The sequence below is a fragment of the Notolabrus celidotus genome, chromosome 9, assembly GCF_009762535.1.
Source record: "Notolabrus celidotus isolate fNotCel1 chromosome 9, fNotCel1.pri, whole genome shotgun sequence".
Taxonomy (NCBI): domain Eukaryota; kingdom Metazoa; phylum Chordata; class Actinopteri; order Labriformes; family Labridae; genus Notolabrus; species Notolabrus celidotus.
Window position 1 is genome coordinate 34,040,966 of NC_048280.1, and position 20,948 is coordinate 34,061,913.

At 42.7% G+C, this 20,948-nt stretch overlaps 1 protein-coding gene across 1 annotated transcript in view; it reads left to right on the top strand.

Annotated features, from left to right (window-relative positions):
* The window catches only part of adgrd2 (adhesion G protein-coupled receptor D2), an 85,002-nt gene that overhangs the window by 61,534 nt on the left and 2,520 nt on the right, over positions 1 to 20,948 (top strand). The window contains exons 19-24 of the mRNA XM_034691122.1: positions 1,825 to 1,945; positions 9,691 to 9,732; positions 9,872 to 9,925; positions 10,101 to 10,248; positions 12,895 to 12,953; positions 13,050 to 13,080. Of these exons, the coding sequence (XP_034547013.1) occupies positions 1,825 to 1,945; positions 9,691 to 9,732; positions 9,872 to 9,925; positions 10,101 to 10,248; positions 12,895 to 12,953; positions 13,050 to 13,080 (455 nt within the window). The remainder of the gene's footprint in view (positions 1 to 1,824; positions 1,946 to 9,690; positions 9,733 to 9,871; positions 9,926 to 10,100; positions 10,249 to 12,894; positions 12,954 to 13,049; positions 13,081 to 20,948) is intronic.

Sequence of the window (20,948 nt, forward strand, 5' to 3'; positions counted from 1 at the left end):
TTAGCTTCGTAGGGCCAAGCTGTTTTTTGAACCAGGCTGTAAACATGTTTATAAATGCTGCAAAGATCCTCTTTTTCACATTCATGTCTATGTGGTTTCTGGTGTTTCTGCAGTCAGCCTCAAGCGGATTCTGGATGTATGGCAGTTTATAACACTTCTGCATGGGCTTAATTGTTTGAGACCGGAGGTTGCCACTTGGTAGCCACAAGTAACATGCTCCCCCTACTGGCTAAAAGCGGAACTGTCCAATAATAAACGAACGTTAGACCAAACCAATCGATTACCGTCATAAAGTTACATTTTAAAATTAGCAGAATGAAATCAATTTTAAAATTAAACATAATTTAAAGGAAGAATTTAAAGGATCTTTTAAGGATGTATTTATGCTGTTTTTAACACATACTGTTATTTTTAAAAAAAGGGATTTAAAATAGTTTATTGTTCGTTTTAACTCAGTGATCAAGGGAATGAGCATCCGTAGAACGACCGGAATTAATTTAAAGTGGAATGAACGTATACATGATTGAGGAATATTCATTTTGGATTTAAAATCAGAATAAACCAGCCACTTACTTCGGATTTAAGTTTAATTTCAAATCAAATCAAATCAACTTTATTTATAGCACTTCACACACAACACAGTTGATCCAAAGTGAAAAGTGAAATCTGGAGCTGATTGATCATCAGAGAGTTTACAGGCTGTGATCAGTGGTTGGAGCTTACTGTGATTAGAGAAAGCACGTGTAGAGCTGTTCAAGGTGGGACCATAAGGTCCTTGGGTCCTCCTAATAAGAAGTCCTGAAGGCTGATATTCTGATACATGGATGAACAAAACCTGAATCTAATGCCTGCCTTGACTAGAAGGAGTCACATGCTGTTAATACCTGAACCTCTCTGACAATGCAGGTAAAGCATAACGCTGCCTCAATGTTTTTCATCTTGTACTTAAAATAGAACATTAGCTTTGGACTAAATTAGATTGAATATTTTTTATGTGAGAATTTTGAACACTAAAGTGCCTTTTCAGAGGTACATGCACGGGTCACAACACTAGAATCAGAAGGCATTACTAAAACACCTTCTGGCTGAGAAGAGACTGAGATCTCTTTTCGGAATCAGGTAAAGCGTCCTTCAACCCAGCAGATTTTATTTTCAGACATTTGTTTTAGCCTATTGGTATTGCCACTACTCCATTCCTCCTCTCCCCTGCGAGCAGACTAAAGGTAGATGCCTGTGCCAGCTCTGGAGTGCTGTGTGAATTCAGCAGATTAGAGGGAAATCGACATTCAAATATAAAAGGGAAGAGAGGAAAGTGGGTGCTGCCTTTGTCCTTGCAGACACAGGGCTGTCTCAAAACTCAATCTTTCTACCCAGGTGCAGCAGTCTGACAACAATGGGGGTTTGAACAAAGGCAACCTTTTCCGCTTTGCCCTATGAAATGGTTATTGGCTGTATAAGCACAGTATCATTGAAAGGAAGATTGCAAAGAAACGGAGGATGACTGCAGTAGGCGGTAAAATCTATAGCTGTGCAGATATGTTGGATGAGGATTCAAGGAGGACATGTTTGAGAAGAAAATGCCATCAGAATACCTTGAAACTCCACTCTGCTGTCTCCTTCAGTCTGTCTATGCCTGTGTTTTCAAAAACAGTCAACAAAGAAAAAGGTGCACAGAGGAGTGAGGAATCAAAAGGCGCCACAACGAAGTTTGGTTTTCAACGTCTGTTAAACCTCATTGTTATTCACCTGTACTTCACAGCATGCGTCAGTAATTCATGTTTGTGTGTTCTGTGTGTGTGTGTGTGTGTGTGTGTGTGTGTGCAGGGCTGTGACCCGACCGGTTCTCATCCTGCTGCCTGTCCTGGGTCTGACCTGGCTGTGTGGGGTGCTCGTCCATCTGTCTATAGTCGTCGCCTATGTCTTCATCGCTCTCAATGCGTTCCAGGTAAACAAAGACTTGTTCTCATATTTGTTTGAGTCTTCTTTGGAGTGATGAGCCTGCAGCTCTCTGATCAACTCTACAACAGAAGCAGAATTATGTGTTTTTAAAGGTAAGAAGAACTGTGGGTGACCACAAGGGATGTCAACGTGTATGCAGGTCTGTAAAGAAATGTACCCACATCTTACGGTGCATTTCGACAAAGAGTTAACTACTTTACCCTGAGCTAAAAGGTTCTGTGCCCACACTGTTGTCTGCGGTTCGACTGCTGGGCCAAAGCCCCGGGTAGATTTTGCAAATCAGGCCGGTGACGTATGGAGAAAAAAAAAGTAAATGCACAACACCACCAGACCAGTAGAGGGCAGTAAGTCAAAGACGAATGCCATTCATCACAGATGACACCATAGAAGAAGACGAACAGGCAGATATCACAACAGTTAGCCTGTTAGCATGAAGAGACTCAGCTGGTCTGTTTTAGATGGTGCTATATTTCATCACAGATGGATTCACTGAATCAACACGTGAGAGGAGATAAGCGCGAGTAGCAAAGACGTTTCAACACGGCTTTAAAATCCTTTTGGACCCAAAAAGCCGTGGCAGAGATCGGCCGGTGTTTTGGTTTAAACAGCGACCCTGTTAACTGGAGACTCTCAGCCGGATGCATCCCTCATAAACGTCTTTAGACGATCATTAAATATCTGATGAGGATATTTTGAAATCTTAATAAAATCTAAACTAGTTTGCATTCCCAGGAACTCCCTCTGTGTTTCAACAGCTGTGTAAACTCCACAAACACTGACACGTTCAGCTGAAGGTCTCCAGTTTACAGGGTCACTTTTAAAACCATAACACCACTGCAGAGACTGAGCATGGCTGTGTATTGTAAACATACACTCAAGAAAGACCAGCATAAAGGTCCAGACACACGCTGACACGGGGCTTGCATCAGATCTGGCAGAAATAGAAGTCTTGCGTATCTGATCTGTTGCGTTCCGACCTGCCGGATCAGAGACCCAGATGGAACACAACAGAGCAGATCCAGTGGAAGTTAACACATTGACTAGAATAGAAACCTATGAGATCAGGTGCCGTGACGGATCGGATACAGACCGCAAACGGATCTGCTAGAATTTGGCTGTCACAGTGCCCCCTACAGTCGCTGTGGTCTCAACTTAAAGACTCAAACCCGATGTCAGAGAGCTGGACCCAACAAAGACAGGCTTAAAGACCCAGATCAATTATATTTTGATTGCATGATTTAATTCAATTGAAATATAAACATAACATGAACTTTGGGTTGTAGTTTCTTATTCATATCGAAATATATTTACCGGAATACCGGATTTATTTAATCCTGATAAGCCCTAGTGTGTGTATTTTTTGGTTTGCTTTTTGGGGGGTAGGCGTGGCTCAATTACTAATAATTGCCAAATAGATGCCAGTGACTATCAAATAATACTTTGGCTTGAAATGCCCATCCCTACTCTGTTTGTCTTACAGAGGAGTTTTCTGCTAATAAATCAGCTTCTTGTAAAAGCCTTGACAAGGCTCAAAAGCTCAAGTGAGGAGAAAAGACGTAAATGTGTTTCTCTCAGGGTCTGCTGGACTGATCATTTTCAGTCATTGTTCACACAGGTGTCCTTTCCTCATCCCATATTCCTGAATTCCTCTACTTTGTAAATGTAACATAGTGTCCAAACACTATTCCTGAGAAACAAAGTGTATTGAAAGACCTTTGACTTCATGAGCAATACAGGACTAACAAGGACGTTAACGTTACTCCTTGTCCCCACAGGGGGCGCCAACATTGACACGATTTAAAATCCCCCACTGTAGCTTTAACAAACACATTCATGAGGACTGTAATATCATGAATAAGCAAGGCTTTATAACTTTAGCTGTGTGTTAATGATGCACCTGTGTGTGTTTTTCTTTGCGTGCGGGGGAGAGAGGGCAGTCAGGCCTCTGAACGACAGGTCATACCACATCCACCCTCAGCTCTCCTCCTCCCTTGATAACACAGGAGTAACTTCCTCTCTCAGACAACTCTCATGTGTCCATACACTGTCCCTGTTCTTCTTATAGCTTTCATCCGCTCCGTGCATCCCTCTCCTTGCCTCCTCTGAACCTCTGTGTGCTCTTCCTCAGCTTTAATTAATCAAAATGAGCCGGCCCCTGAGTGACCCCCAGAGAGCTGCTAGTTAATTTAGATTTACTGCCAGTGTCCAGCTGAGGGTAGATAACGCCGCTGTAGGAGTTCTTCCTCGTGTGGGTAGGAGGAAGAGGCCAGCGCTTCTCCTTCTTTCACCTTCTTTTGCTGGGTTGCTTCAAAAGTCTATAAAAGTACAGGACGATGGAGACAGTCTGAGGGCAACGAGAGGGAGAGAGAGAGCTTGTAGGGCTGAATGATGACATCCAGGGAAGGTGCAGAGGTTCTTCTTCTGTCCGCTCAAAAGAGCCAGGGGTTGTGATTCGTTGAATATATTTTTTGATTTAAAATGAACACACATGCTCTGAGTTGTTGGCCGTATATAATCACATAAACAGCCTCTTGGTCTGAGAGCAAACCCGGCAGAGGAGCCTGTGTTATTTCTGATCACCAACAGGGGACTACTCAGCTAGAGGTTAAAGCAGCTGAACCTGGGTAAGAAAATAAACCCAGTCTACTCAAGATTTATGACCTCAGCTGAAAGTTCATTTGAGCTGATGAGCTAATAGTCTTCTACACATGCTGGTTTTACAATTAAGGATGAAAGTATTTTATTTTAATAGATTCAAAATAAAAATGTAAATCTGTACACGCAGAGCTGGACGTTGGTTAAGGTAGAGCTCTGGTTTCTATTCATAAAGAGGTTTGTAGTTGCAGTAGTGTTGACCAATCTCGTATCAGAAGGGTTTGGTGCAGTCTGTATGGAGAGCAAAAGCAGGCATGACTCAGAGTACAGTTTACACAGGTTAAAACAAACTAGTTCCCGTTCATGGTTCATTATTTTAAATTCTGAGCAAATTTCATGATCCAAAAAATCCACTAGTTCACGTAAATTTTTCCAGCAGAGCCTCCTGTGCCTCAGTTCTCAGCTCTCGATCACTGACATTTCCTTAAAGGTGACATATCACGCTTTTTTCATCAATATATATTGGTCTGAGAGGTCCCCAAAACATGTCTTTAAAGTTTATGCACAAAAAAACACTTTGAAATCAGATTTTGGTCTGCCTGAAAAGCCCTCTTCTTCAGTCCTCCTCAGAACAGTCTGTTTTCTCTCTGACCACGCCCCCTCAGGAAGTGGATGTGCCTCGGCTGTCCAGCACATTGATCTAATGTTTACATGTTGGCTGAATATACACGGCTGCTCAGAGATCACGTTACTTCAACCCTCTGAATCTGATCCAGAATCTGATCCTGACAGAGAGGCGCCTGTAGCAGGACCTTTATGAAGGATTGGTCACAGATTCTGTGTTTCTTGTTGTTTTATTTGTCAGTATGTAGACGTGTGTCTTGGTACACAGCTACAGCTACGACATGTAGCTATGTAGCTATGCTAACTAGCACTAGCACTTATCCATGATAAATAAAAATCATCCACTAGATCTTCAAATCTGCAGACGTGGGGAGTAAAACCGACCTCTACCAGAAAGGCAGCGGGACCTTTTCTGAAGCATTGGTCACAGATTCTGTATTTCTTGTTGTTTTATTTGTCAGTATGTCGACGTGTGTCTTGGTACACAGCTACAGCTACGACATGTAGCTATGTAGCTATGCTAACTAGCGCTAGCACTTATCCATGAAAAATAAAAATCATCCACTAGATCTTCAAATCTGCAGACGTGGGGAGTAAAACCGACCTTTGTGTTTATTAAGCCTACAACTAGCATGCCTCCCTCCTAAGCTCCTTGTTAGCACACATTTGTGCAGGTAATGAAAAACGGAGGAGGGGATTCAGTATTATTTTATACAGTCTATGGGCTGAACAAGCTCCGAGCTCTGACTCCGTGACAGACCGGATATTGTTGTTACGTAACAAAAACACGGAAGTCTGAAACGGCTCGTTTCACACACATTTACAGAAAGATGGAGAAATCAGAACAGGGGCAGAATGGATTTTTTTCATTCTCGGGGGGTTTGTAGACATGCCAGGGACACATATTTCAGGTAGAGAACCATTAAAAAGTCAATTTTGCATGATATGTTACCTCTAAGTGATTTAATTACTGTGTTCTACTAGCCTTTAGAATCATAGACAGACATTAAGTTTAAAAGCAAAGAAAAGCAGAATTAATTAAAGGGAATTATCCGCAGCTTTAAAAACTTACACTCATTTAAAAACACACACATATGTGTTTTGTGGGTTGAATATTTGGCTAAAGGTTCCGACTTTGACACCCAAAAACATGCAAAACTGCTTCGTAAACGATGATGTGGGAGAGATGGTTTTCATCCTTTCAACCTTTAAAAAGGCAAAGGGTAAAGAAACACTGAATGAATGCAAAGACAAAACCCTACATCTCTCTGAAACCATACAATGTTTAAGCCTGTTAGGATTTGTTTTAATTCGTTCAACTCCTTTAAATGTTCACAAGCGCTGGCTTCGTCTGCACCACTAACTTCAGAATTGCTAGCAGCAAGGGTGTTCTCAATTTGACGCCATTGACTAGCAGCATAAGCCATGCCGTATGCCTGCCAGGTTCTGTATATTCAAATTCATCTGCTGTCAAATCTTAGACTGTATAAAAACTGGACGTAGTATCCGTGACATCACCCATCTGTTTCTGAAGTGCTGTTTTGAAGCCAATCGTGCCGTATTGGAAATGCTGAACTCAAGCTACAGTGTTCCTGCCTGTCAATCAAGTCTGCTATGCCCTTATTTGGGCAAAAGTCATAAGTTTGATATCTTCAAAAATAATGAGTTATAAAAAATTCAGCCTTATAGAAAAATGCTCGGATATATATATATATTTTTTTTAACCAGACTGTAAACATGTTTTTTTCTGCTGTAAAGATCGTCTTCTTTGAATGGGTGTGTATGTGGTTTCTGGTGTTTCCGCAGCCAGCCTCTAGTGGTTGCTTAATTAACTGCAGTGTATAACACTTCTGCATGGGCTTCACATTTTAAGACCAGAGGTTGCCGCTTGTGTAAAACACAGCAATGGTTACCTCTCAGATCCTCTTGGAACGTGAACAGCTGTTCATGCTCCCGATCATGAGTTGCAAATTGAGCTGTTCAGTTCACCGTGCACCAAAATATGAGCACATTCATTTAGGCACAACCTTGAACACCATAAAGACATCCCAGCTCTTATTCACCATAATCTGGCAGTTCTTTTTTCTCTTTTCATGAGGACAGACTTGGCAAAGCTTTCATTTTTACCTTTTACAAATCTTTTAAAAAGTACAAAGTGCACATAAAAGAAAGTCTCTGCTAACTGCTAGCTTCACTGGATGAATGCCCGAGAAATTAGCCAACATTCCTGAAGGCTTATATCATCGTCAGACTAGAGACGATGAGTTCTGAGATTGGGGTGAAATGCACAGTTAAATTAAAGTTCCCTTTAAAGGTAACATATAATGCTCTTTTTCATCAAAATATATTGGTCTAAGAGGTAAACCCCTCTTTTTCAGCCCTGTTCAGAACAGGCTGTTTTCTGTGTCTGTGCCTTTAAATGAAAATGAGCTCTCTGACCACGCCCCCTCAGGAAGTGGATGTGGCCTCGGCTGTCCAGCACGTTGATCTAATGTTTACATGTTGGCTGCTCACAGACCCGCGTTACTTCAACCCTCTGAATCTGATCCAGAATCTGATCCTGACGGAGAGGCGCCTGTAGCAGGACCTCTCTGAACCATTGGTCACAGATTTAGTGTTTCTTGTTGTTTTATTTGTCAGTATGTAGACGTGTGTCTTGGTACACAGCTACGAACATGGAGCTATGTGGCTATGCTAACTAGCGCTAGCACTTTTCCATGAAAAATAAAAATCATCCACTTGCATGATATGTCACCTTTAACACTGAATCTTTAACCTTCTTCTCTGAGCTCTGCGGTTCACACACCTTTAAAAAGAAACTAATGTCTCAACTTTGAACCCTGCTGCTATCATCACCACCGCTCAGGGTTTAAGTTTCTTTGTAGAGATCACTAATAGTGATGGGAATTCCGGCTCTTTTTAGAGAGCCGGTTCTTTTGGATCGGCTCACTACAAAGAGCCGGCTCTTTCGGCTCCCAAGTGGCTCCTCAGATGTTTTCTTGTGTTAAATTAATGTATGACCTAAAATAATGTAAAATGAGTAACTAATGTAAAAAACATACATTATATCAAATGTGTATTATTTATGAGGCTTTATTTATATACTCAACACAGAACAGAGTGCTACAAAATTGTATTATAAAGTACAAAAAACAGGACTCATCACAATTAGACAAAAAGGTCCAATCTCTGATTGCATGTATATTATTTATAAACTTTTAAACACCTTACATTAACAGCAGGTTCCCTTCACTGTCTTTTAGGGGTGCAACGGATCAAAAAACTCACGGTTCGGATCGGATCACGGTTTTCAGTCACGGATCGGATCATTTTTCGGATCAGCTAAAAAAAAGACAAATATAACTTGTCCTCCATTTATTTTGTAAAACCCTTGTAAACTTTTGCCCATTAAATAAAAACAAGATTCAACTCAAAATGTACAGCATGTGCAACGCACCCTATCTGTGGGCCCAGTCATGCCTCATTCACTGCATTTCATGGCATGGCAAGTGAAGGAGCAGAAGAACTTCAAAAGTTTCACTCCATTCTTCTTTCATTTGCTGATTTTCACCGTCCACTGTTCTTTGAGCTGCAAACTGGGTCCTACAGCTGGCAAAGTGCCAACATGCGAACTGCTCCATAAACGAAAGTGAAAGTTAAAAATTGCACTAGCAGCAGTGGACTCTAAGTGACCCAGTAACAGCCTGTCTGCGTATCTAACATGGAGACAAGTCCCGGTAAACACATGGTGACCCGACCAAAACACAGAGTGAAGGAATAACAGTTCGGGGGCCATAAATAGGCGGTCGGATGCTGCCCACGGGCCGTGTATTGACGGCCTCTGGTCTAGTGGGTGCACAACGGAGTTTCATAACGTGGCTCAGGCACATTCAGCATTCACTGTATTTCACAGGGAAACCAAAATGCTCCCATACATGTGACTTACAAGATGCAGGAGGGTTATAATGTTCCTCTGCTCCTTCACTTGCCATGACAACAGCTGCGCTTGACGAGTGAGTGTGGATTGAACATGCAGTCATCACGTGAACACGCACAACTTTTTTCATCAACCGATCGGCGGACCACGTCCATGCCGAACCGTGGGGAGGCATCCGTACGGATCACGGATCAACGATGATCCGTTGCACCACTACTGTCTTTATTCTTCACTTATTGCACTGATGGATAAACAGTTCTAATGTCCATGACCTGGATGACTGAGATCCTTCAACGACACTTCTAATGTGCCTTTGCAGTCAGGAGCCAGCTCCCTTCGTTAACTTTTTAACTCAGCCTGCTTGAAACATCCACTTCTTAAGCATGAAGAAGTGTCCTGCTTTGAATCCTTCCCTCATTGTTGCTGTACAGAAAAGCAGAGTTTAACAGAGCTGAGAGAGAGGAGTACTGAAGATATTGTCAGTAAAAGCTGTATAAATGGACTTTATTCTGCTCCTCTCTCTCCTTTCACATACGCTCCCTAATGCATCCTTCTCCTCTGCACCCTCTCCACAGGGCCTGTACATCTTCCTAGTGTATGCTGTGTACAACAGTGAGGTAAGGATGCAGTCTGTCCATTGTCAGTGCTGCTGCCCGCCGTTGCTGTGGCAGAATCTCAGAATGTATCTTTGTGTGGTATGTGAGGTTGCCTGCCTTTTGGACTAACCAGTGGGTGTAAACGCTGCCTCTCATTTAGGTGAGGAATGCTATAAAGAGGATCAAAGAAAAGAGGAAGGCCTTATCTTTCACGGTGAGTGAGTAAGAAGTGCATAACATGATCACATCCATCAGAAAGTTCATTTCACTGTATCACAGACTTCCTTTGTGTGGGCAGTTCTTTAGAGGTGAAATAGACCAGCGCACACATATAATGCTTTGTGGTTAATTCATCCCTGTGCTGCACTTATAATGTGCTATGTTTTCAGAACTGTTCGCAACCAACCAGCTTCCTTCCGTCCCAGAGAGCCCCCATCACCTCGTGGGGCCGCGGCGCTATGACCCCCTCCAGCCCGGAGACAAGTGAGACCTCTGGACCCCCCAGCTCTGCATCAACGTCACTGGTCATCAAGAACGGTGAGCAAAACCTGAGCACACCTGGAGCTCGTTTAAATTACGATTTGTCTTAAATCTGTTCTTAAGAAGGTTTCACATACCCCTTTTGGACCGAGGCAGTTTCAGGGCCGCTCCGGAGCCGGTGCTCAAATGAGAACTGTTTCGTTTTTCAAATGCGAGTGAACCGGCTCCCGGCCTAGGAAACCAGTTCCAGAGCGGCTCCAAATGGTAAATGGACTTGTACTTATATATCGCTTTTTCTAGTCTGTCTGACCACTCAAAGTGCTTTTAGACTACTCGTCACATTCACCCATTCATACCCATTGACTCACTGATGGTAGAGGCTGCTAATGTTATTCCTCTGAACAACAGAGGGAGCAATTCGGGTTCAGTGTCTTGCTCAAGGACACTTCGGCATGTGACTGCCGGAGCTGGCATGGAACCGCCAACCTTCTGATTGATAGACGACCGACTCTACCCACTGAGCCACAGCGGCCCCTCTGCTGGTCTAGAACCGCTTATGTCAGGAACGAGGGGTGGGGTTGCCGTGATCAGAAACACAAACCAAACGTGTTTCCGCCATTGTCCTGCAGCGAAAAAATAAAAGAGACTAATGGATTCCAAGGCAAAGCAGCGGTCAGCCGAGGAGACAAGCTGCCATCGTCCGCCATCGTTGTTGTTGTGAGGGAAAGTTAGCTTGAAAAAGCGGTCACGTAAATCTGACGTCATGACGTGCCTCTTCCACGGGCTCGAGCAGGTGGATAAACCTTGTACGCAAGTTTATCCAGCTCCACCCAGCGCAAGCACAAGCCCAGTAGTAGGCCTACAACCCAGTTCGGGTTGATGGAAAAGAGGTATCGGAGGACCGTAAGGCAGATTCATGACCCTGTTCTTAAATTTAGGAATGCCATGTGTCACAGTCTGCTCACCTCCTCCCCTCTGTCAGAAATTTTCCACTCTCCTTGCCTCTGCTCCACTCTGCTGGCCAGCCACGCCCCCTCATCAGGCAACCCAGTTCACCTGCACACTCACCTGCTCCTCATCTGCAATCAAGCCGGTATATAAGCAGCAGCCACTCTCCACTCCTTGCCAGATTGTTCTTTGACCTCATGCAAGACTTTCCAGCGTTCTTCTCCGGACTGATCTCCCCTTGCCGACCCTGCCTGCCCGTGACCATCCCTCCTCGCCGCTTCCCAGGAAAACACCTACGCCCTCTGTCCCTGACTACGAGTTCTGCCTTCGCCCTTCCGGGGTTCTGCCTGTTCGTCCTTGTGGCCGTTTGGCGTCCTGTCCTCCTGCGGAGTACGAGTGAGTCTGTTCTTCAACTCCCTCCGGGATCTGTCTGTCACCGGTGCTCAATTCGTCAGGCTGTCATCGAGCCCCGAGAGACTCGATTCCCTACCTGTGTTCGAGGTAGAGAGACTATTCACCCGTTGCCCGTGTCTATTGATGAACTGTTAAATAAAGGTCATTACCAACTGATCTCTTGGCTTCCGATACTGCTTGTGGGTCCTAACTCAACCCGTTACACCATGTCCTCGTGGGTTGGGAGCTCAAGCAGCATAAGGCAAGCAGCAACCACCAAATGCAAGAATTGAAGCCAATGCAGAAGTGTTAAAAACTGCAGTTCAAGGAGTGTCCACTAGATGCTAGTTCCGGAAGTACCAGAAACCACATACACACAAATTCAAAGAAGATGATCTTTACAGCAGAAATAAACATGTTTACAGCCTGGTTCAAAAAAACAAGTGTTTTCTGCATAGCTCATATCTACGATTTTTTTCCTAACGCTGCAATTTAGAAGATATTAAGATTACAAGTTTTCCATTACGAGAGGCACAGCTGACTTGATTGACAGGTGAGAACACTGTAGCTGTTGGCGAGGAGGCTGTTACATTGAGTTCAACATTTCCAATATGGCAGCTGCCGACGATTGGCCTCAAAACAGCGCTTCAGAAACAGATTGGCGACATCACGGATACCAACCATGTCAGAACAACATCAACTAAACGTACATGAATTAAAATACTCTGTGTTTACTTCAACTTACCGTTAATGTTTGATCAAAGACGTGTGGACTTTGATCCTTGTTTTGTTCCCTCAGCAGGGACAGCAGAGCGTCTAAAAGAGAATTTTCTGTCTTAGATGGGATTCTTAAGAAGCAGAACCCGGGCTTGTCTCCTCGTCAGCTGTCAGACATTCTGAAAAAGTTTCTAGTTGGCAGCAAAGTTCGGTCATTTCCCTGTAGCATGTATCTGTAGGAAGCCTTTTTTGCCCTCCAAGTGAGCGGTGACATAAGTGTGTGATGTCACGTAAAAATTCTAAATACTGCAGCAGGAGTAGCTGTCAATGTTTAGGCTTCACTTTTAGGGGTCAGTTGTGCCGTCCATCTTTACAGTCTGTACAGAGTATGAGTTAGTGTATCTCTGCAGACATGAGGCTGTCTCAGTTGAATTAATTGTTCAGAAATGTGAGATAAAGACGATTTCCATATAGAAAAAAGATAATCAGTTTTTTTCTCATTATAATGTCTGTGTTTTGTTCTCTACCTGTATTGTATTAAACCTTTGAGTTGCGTGTCTTTGTCCTAAATGTCAGTCTACTAATGACATGTTTTAATCCTGACAGAGAAACAGACTTTGAGTACAGTCTGTTTGTGTCTTTCAGAGAGCTTCAGGAAGGAGAGCTTTGTGACGTTCTCTTTAAAATCAGCATCAGGAAACCAAGTAAGTACCGTGTGTGTCATTTGTATTATATATGCACTGCTGTCATATATTAGGTTTGAGTTTGACTGAGTACTGTCTGTGTTTTCAATGAAACAGGTGGTCCAGCTGACCGGGTACAAGCCATCAGGTATGCCTACAACAACATGACGCTTGCCTTGACTCATTTATAAATTGGTCGAAATATCATTTTTCTTTTTATTTTATAATAAACAAAACAGTAATATCAAATAGTATGCATCTTATAATCAAATACAACAAACCAGGAGGAGTGAACTGACCTATTAAGTGACTTAAAATTAAGCAACAACCTCCAATCTCAAAATACGAAGCCCATGCAGAAGTGTTATAAACTGCAGTTCATCAAGTGTCCACTAGAAGCTGGCTGCAGAAACACCAGAAACCACATTCACACCTGTTCAAAGAAGATGATCTTTAAAGCAGAAATAAACATGTTTACAGCCTGGTTCAAAGAACAGCTTGGGGTCTGAAGAGCTAATTTCTCTATCAGGGGATGAATTTTTTCTAGCGCAACAGTTCAGAAGATATTAAAATTACGACTTTTGTCCAAATAAGGACATGACTGACTTGATTGACAGGCGTGAACACTGTAGCTGTTGGCGAGGAGGCTCAAACCCCGCCTCTTTACCTCCCACTACGTTCAGTTGAGTTCAGCATTTCCAATATGGCTCCCGCCGATGATTGGCTTCAAAACAGCGCTTCAGAAACAGATGGGTGACGTCACGGATACTAAAATGCTAAAAAATAGATAAAAACCAAGGCAACTTCCGGTCTTAAAATATGAAGCCAATGCTTAAAACAGCAGTTCATCGAGTGTCCACTAGAGGCTGGCTGCAGAAACACAGGAAACCACACAGACACCCATTTAAAGAAGACGATCTTTACAGCAGAAATAAACATGTTTACAGCCTGTTTCACAGTTTGGCTCTGAATAACTAATTTCTCTATCGGCACACACTGTAAGGGGTGAATTTTTTTATAACTCTGTATATTTGAAGATATTAAACTTACGGCTTTTGTCCAAATAAGGGCATAGCTGACTTGTTTGACAGGCGTGAACCATAGACTGTAAATAAAAATGGACACCGTTGCTCCGCCTCTTCCCGTTGTACGTTTCTGAAGCCAAAAAATCCCGCTCCTGGGCGCCACTATTGTGCAGCCAGAGCCTGTAAAGCCACTGTAATAAGCTCCGCCCTACAGCGTAACGTCACAAGTCGCTGTGTGTCCTTTGAAGTTTCACTCTACGGCGGCTGTGAATCAAAGGAAACCCGGAAGTAAAACCCCTTTTTGAAACTCTAATAACTAACGAAAAAGAAACTTTTCAGAAAAAAGAGGACTTGGACACAAAACAGTCAAATAATAAATACATATCAACACAGCATACGGATGTGAGAAACATTCGTACGACGTGTATTTATTTTTAAAAGTTTGACTGAGACGGATTTTTTGACCTATACTGCAGCCAGCCACCAGGGGGCAGTCACACTGCTGAAAGCCTCACCACCAGCCACCGGAACTTCTCCCTTGGCGTGAACACTGTAGCTGTTGGCAAGGAGGCTAAAACCCCACCTCTTGACATCACACTCGCTCCGCAGAAGTTAGGTTGAGTTCAGCATTTCCAATATGGCACCCGCTGACGATCACATTCAAAACAGCGCTTCAGAAACAGATGGATGACGTCACAGATACTACATCCATTTATTTATCTGCCCCACAAACTTCTCCATAAACTTCACAAGCCCGGATCACAACCAGAACCCCTTCCTTCGAACACGTCCCCCTCGTGCTGCAACAACTTCCTGTCAAATATCTTTAAGATCCTTCTTCTTACATTCATGGCTCTCCTTACCCGATCACCTCCATCGCCTCTCTGATCTCCTTCATACCCACACATCTATCTGCCATCTCAGATCTTCTTCCTCCATGCTCCTCACTGTACCACATGCTCGTTTGATCTCCATGGGATCTTCCCCCGTCTCCGGAACTCACCATCCATAAACCATCCATAACTCAAACTCTCTTCCAAGTTTCAAATCCTGCTTAAAAAACTCTACTTTTTAGAGCTGCATATTCACCACAAACACATCATGTTCCTTTTATTGCATTTCATTATTGCATTAATTGTTTTCCTTTTCTTGATTGTATATTGTTTTGTTTTATCACATACTGTTTGCTCTGTTATTAAGTCTGTGTTATTGTTGTTGCATTTGTAAGGTGGCCTTGAATGTCTTTAAGAGGCGCCCATAAAATGAAATGAACTATTAATATTATTTTTTTATTGTTAACCTCAGATGCTGTATTTCTGCTCTGTCCTGCATTCTGCCTGAAGTATTCGAATAGTCATCGAACAGAAGCCAATGATAATCGAATAGTATTTTGGCTTGCAATGACCATCCCTAATCCATATGCGCTATGCCTGGTTCCGCCAAAATCACACCTATGAATGATCCAGAAACTAGGGCTGAACGATTAATCAAATTCAAACCGACATCACAATTTAAAGGGGACATATCACGCTTTTTTCATCAATATATATTGGTCTAAGAGGTCCCCAAAACATGTCTTTAAAGTTTATGCTCAAAAAAACACTTTGAAATCAGATTTTGGTCTGCCTGAAAAGTCCTCTTCTTCATTCCTCATCAGAACACTCTGTTTTCTCTCTGACCACGCCCCCTCCGGAAGTGGATGTGCCTCGGCTCTCCAGCACGTTGATCTAATGTTTACATGTTGGCTGAATATACACGGCTGCTCAGAGATCGCGTTACTTCAACCCTCTGAATCTGATCCTGACGGAGAGGCGCCTGTAGCAGGACCTTTCTGAACGATTGGTCATAGATTTAGTGTTTCTTGTTGTTTTATTTATCAGTATGTAGACGTGTGTCTTGGTACACAGCTACGAACATGTAGCTATGTGGCTATGCTAACTAGCGCTAGCACTTATCCATGATAAATAAAAATCATCCACTAGATCTTCAAATCTGCAGACGTGGGGAGTAAAACCGACCTCTGCCAGAAAGGCAGCAGGACCTCTCTGAAGGATTGGTCACAGATTTAGTATTTCTTGTTGTTTTATTTGTCAGTATGTCGACGTGTGTCTTGGTACACAGCTACAGCTAGGACATGTAGCTATGTAGCTATGCTAACTAGCGCTAGCACTTATCCATGATAAATAAAAATCATCCACTAGATCTTCAAATCTGCAGACGTGGGGAGTAAAACCGACCTTTGTGTTTATTAAGACAGCCTACAACTAGCATGCCTCCCTCCTAAGCTCCTTGTTAGCACACATTTGTGCAGGTAATGAAAAACGGGGGAGGGATTCAGTATTATTTTATACAGTCTATGGGCTGAACAAGCTCCGAGCTCTGACTCCGTGACAGACTGGATATTGTTGTTACGTAACAAAAACACGGAAGTCTGAAACGGCTCGTTTCACACACATTTACAGAAAGGTGGAGAAATCAAAACAGGGCAGAATGGATTTTTTTCATTCTCGGGGGGTTTGTAGACATGCCAGGGACACATATTTCAGGTAAAGAACCATTAGAAAGTCAATTTTGCATGATATGTCACCTTTAATGGAATGCAATTTTCAAATTGCAAAGGCTGCGATTAAAAAAAAAAAAGTTTCATTTACACAGACGCAACCTAACGTGACGTGCATGCAGTAGGCGGCTGAAATGCACCTTTCAGCTGGGAGACACGTGCGAGCGGGGATGAAGAAAATAACTTCAGCCAAGCTAAGTTTTGTTTTGAAGTTTTGTTGTTGACGTCTTTAAAAAATGGCCTCTGCAGAAGAACTGAGAGAGGACACAGAAGGGGCGACTTTGTTGTCAAAGAGGAATAGCACGTCGGTTGTCTGGACCTTTTTAGGATTTAGGAAAGAAGATGCTGTGCAACGTCAGGTATTGGGCAGAACCTGCCTTGCTACTGTTTCTACCTCACGAGGTCACACCACGAGCCGTTATGAACACTTTAAAAAACACCACAAAGTAGGGATGTACATTTCAAGTATTTTCTGTTGTCGATCCTTGGAAATCGATCAATCAATCAATCAATCAATCTTAATTGTATAGCGCCAAATCACAACAAACATTATCTCAAGACGCTTTTACAAACATAGGAGGTCTAGACCACTCTATGTCAATGTATATCAAATCTATCAGAATATATATTTTAAAAAAAAGTGTTCATCAAAGACGACAGATTGGCCATAATCCTCCTGTCAGCCACCACCTCTACAGGGTCCAGGACTGAGCTGGCCTTCTTCACCAGTTACTTCAGTCTTGCTCTCCTGTATCCTGTCCGCCCACAGCAGGTGAAATCCTTCCAATGTGGCGTTCGTGTCCGTTGTTAGCTCTGTTAGCATGATGCTACTCTGCCAGTATTCCCTCTGGTCCTGGGTTAGCTCGTCCACCTTATCGTATATCTATAGATAGATCTTACATTCCCCATAACGGTGGGTGGAAGGACAGGTCCATGTTGTCTTTTTTTAGCTTGTACCTCAGTACCAGCACGTCGTTCTTGCCTCTTTCTCCTCAGCTCGCAGGGAACATCGGGCCTAGTATCGTTTAGCATCAACATGCTACGGGCTGCTAACAGCTGATCTCGTATGTAAACAATGTCACCATGGATACATGCAGGATCTCCAGACACACACAGGAACAAAAACAGTAAAAACACCACTGCAAACGTAGCCAGTTTGGTGTCTATGGCTAACAAATGAGTCATTAAAAGACATGACAGGCTCCAAATACAAAGAGAACTAAACAGATATGAAAAAAGAGCAACGAAGAGAGAGCTGCTGCAACAAGCAGCCACTCGAGCGGCGCTAAGCAACCAAAGTTAACGAAAATGTTAGCAAATGTTAACGATCAATTATCGTTTCATCATTAAAAAAACGTGAACGTTTTCCATGTCAAATGCCAAATGTGTTTTTCCCTAAATCAAATTTTCCTTCACAACACTGTATATAACTGATAATATTAAACGGATCATACTGAAGTGTACAAAATAATCAACACACTGAATATCAACATGTGGAGCAGGCTTATAAATAATGTCTGCAGCGTCAGTGAAGACCCAGACAACATGTGGATTTACTGCAACAGGTCAACTGAACAGAATCATATTTAAGACTCAGTCTCCAGTTTTCTGTTTACTCGTTCTTATTGAGAAAAATGAGCATGTTTACGTGGTCAGGTGTCAGCCAGGAGCGCAACCGGGTCAGAATCAGTCAGACCGCGGAGAAAAAAAGAGACCTGTCACTCAGCCGCAGCTCCCAGCTGAGCGTCATCGCTGTGCCCAACACCTTCAGTCAGCTGATTCACATCCAAACATGCTTTACACTTCAAACACTTGTTTGGCAGAGTGTTGTTGGGTAGTTGTGGCGAACGCTTACAAGACTGCAAGTCAAAGTATTTAGTAAGTTTACAACTGTAATTGAAGTAGATAAATAAACCGTCTTTCATATTAATTCACGCTTCATTTGCCTTTATCTTAACATAAGTCTAGCCGATAAGAAAGAACAATTCAATCTGATATTGTTTATCATAATACAGATTGATTTATTGCTAGTGTTTGCTGAAAAATACATGAGAAGAGGACCTTGAAAAAATAATCGCATATTAAAGGTGACATATCATGCAAAATGGACTTTTTAATGGTTCTTTACCTGAAATATGTTTCCCTGGCATGTCTACAAACCCCCCGAGAATGATAAAAATCCATTCTGCCCCTGTTCTGATTTCTCCACCTTTCTGTAAATGTGTGTGAAACGAGCCGTTTCAGACTTCCGTGTTTTTGTTACGTAACAACAACATCCGGTCTGTCACGGAGTCAGAGCTCGGAGCTTGTTCAGCCCATAGACTGTATAAAATAATACTGAATCCCTCCTCCGTTTTTCATTACCTGCACACATGTGTGCTAACAAGGAGCTTAGGAGGGAGGCATGCTAGTTGTAGGCTGTCTTAATAAACACAAAGGTCGGTTTTACTCCCCACGTCTGCAGATTTGAAGATCTAGTGGATGATTTTTATTTGTCATGGATAAGTGCTAGCGCTAATTAGCATAGCCACATAGCTATATGTTCATAGCTGTAGCTGTTGCTGTGTACCAAGACACACGTCTACATACTGACAAATAAAACAACAAGAAACACAGAATCTGTGACCAATCCTTCAGAAAGGTCCTGCTGCCTTTCTGGCAGAGGTCGGTTTTACTCCCCACGTCTGCAGATTTGAAGATCTAGTGGATGACTTTTATTTATCATGGGTAAGTGCTAGCACTAGTTAGCATAGCCACATAGCTACATGTTCGTAGCTGTGTACCAAGACACACGTCTACATACTGATAAATAAAACAACAAGAAACACTAAATCTATGACCAATCCTTCAGAAAGGTCATGCTACAGGCGCCTCTCCGTCAGGATCAGATTCAGAGGGTTGAAGTAACGCGATCTCTGAGCAGCCGTGTATATTCAGCCAACATGTAAACATTAGATCAACGTGCTGGAGAGCCGAGGCACATCCACTTCCGGAGGGGGCGTGGTCAGAGAGAAAACAGAGTGTTCTGATGAGGAATGAAGAAGAGGACTTTTCAGGCAGACCAAAATCTGATTTCAAAGTGTTTTTTTGAGCATAAACTTTAAAGACATGTTTTGGGGACCTCTTAGACCAATATATATTGATGAAAAAAGCGTGATATGTCCCCTTTAAATCGCAATTGCAATATTAAGGAAAATAATCGCAATTCGATTATTTTCCAAAATCGTTCAGCCCTACTAGAAACTCATCCAACCTCTCTTCAACCCCACGCTTCTGACAAATACGGCCCTCATTCACTTTGCTCCATGCGCATTAGACATTGTGCTTTAGGTCGTTCAAACAATGCTCTTAACGTTTCCGGCATGCACCTGGGCTCTCGGCTCCTTCATGGTTACCTAACGTGAGGAATCTTTGGATCACTACAAACTCAACCTTATCTTTATCCGTCTTTTTAATACATACGGTGTACTGTGAAGCTGCCTCGAGGACAAAAGGAATATGTATTTGCATATTTTCTCATTGAAATTCCTCACAGGCTGATTGAATGAGTAGACTCATTTCAGTTTATGTTTGTACTTGTCACTACTCACAGAGGTCATCTATAATGGTGGCTTAGCGTGGAGTGAATGCAGAGTATTTCATGCTTTATCTTAATTTTCCCTTCTGCATAAAGCTGGAGTAAACACAGAATAGTTGTCATATTTCTGCCGTTTTAAGGGACTCGTGTTTGTGCAAAACATCATCTGTTAATGACTTCAAGCTCAAAAATATGAGCTGGCTGAAATCCTTGTGGGTCGGAGTCAGAGTTTACTGTAGGCTTTTTTATGTTGGCCAATTTGGCCGGTGATTTACCAGAATTCCAGCCGTATAGAATAACTGTCAGACATCCGCTCTGAAAGCCCGATCTGCTTAATAACTTACATTTACCAGCAATACAACAATGAAAACACTAAAATTTGAAATTAATCAATCAATAAATAATATGATCAAGCACCAGGGGGCAGCGCGTCGATGCCAACCTGCTGCATGGAGAAAGAGGGGGAGGGAGAGAGACTGTATCATAGCTTAACGGACCAGCACACCCGGACTTTCCTTTCTTGTGTAGTTTGCATAATCCGGTTTACATTGACATGGACATTATAGAGCGTGCTTCATGATCTAATAAGCACTGAAGTTTGAGAGCCCTGTACTTTTACTCTAACCTGAGACTCAGGTTAAATAAAAGTGATGACTTCCTGTGACAGGCTGAGTTATTATCTGAGGGGCTCAGTGTTAGCTTGGTCTCTACCTGCAGCAGGTGTGCTTTATGAACCAGCTCTCCTCACCTCCATGCATCTGTCTCATCTTCATTGAGGATTTTTACCCCCTGGTGTGCGTTAGTGACAAAGACACAACCGGGGGACGTCTGTTTAATATTTAATGTTTGACGTT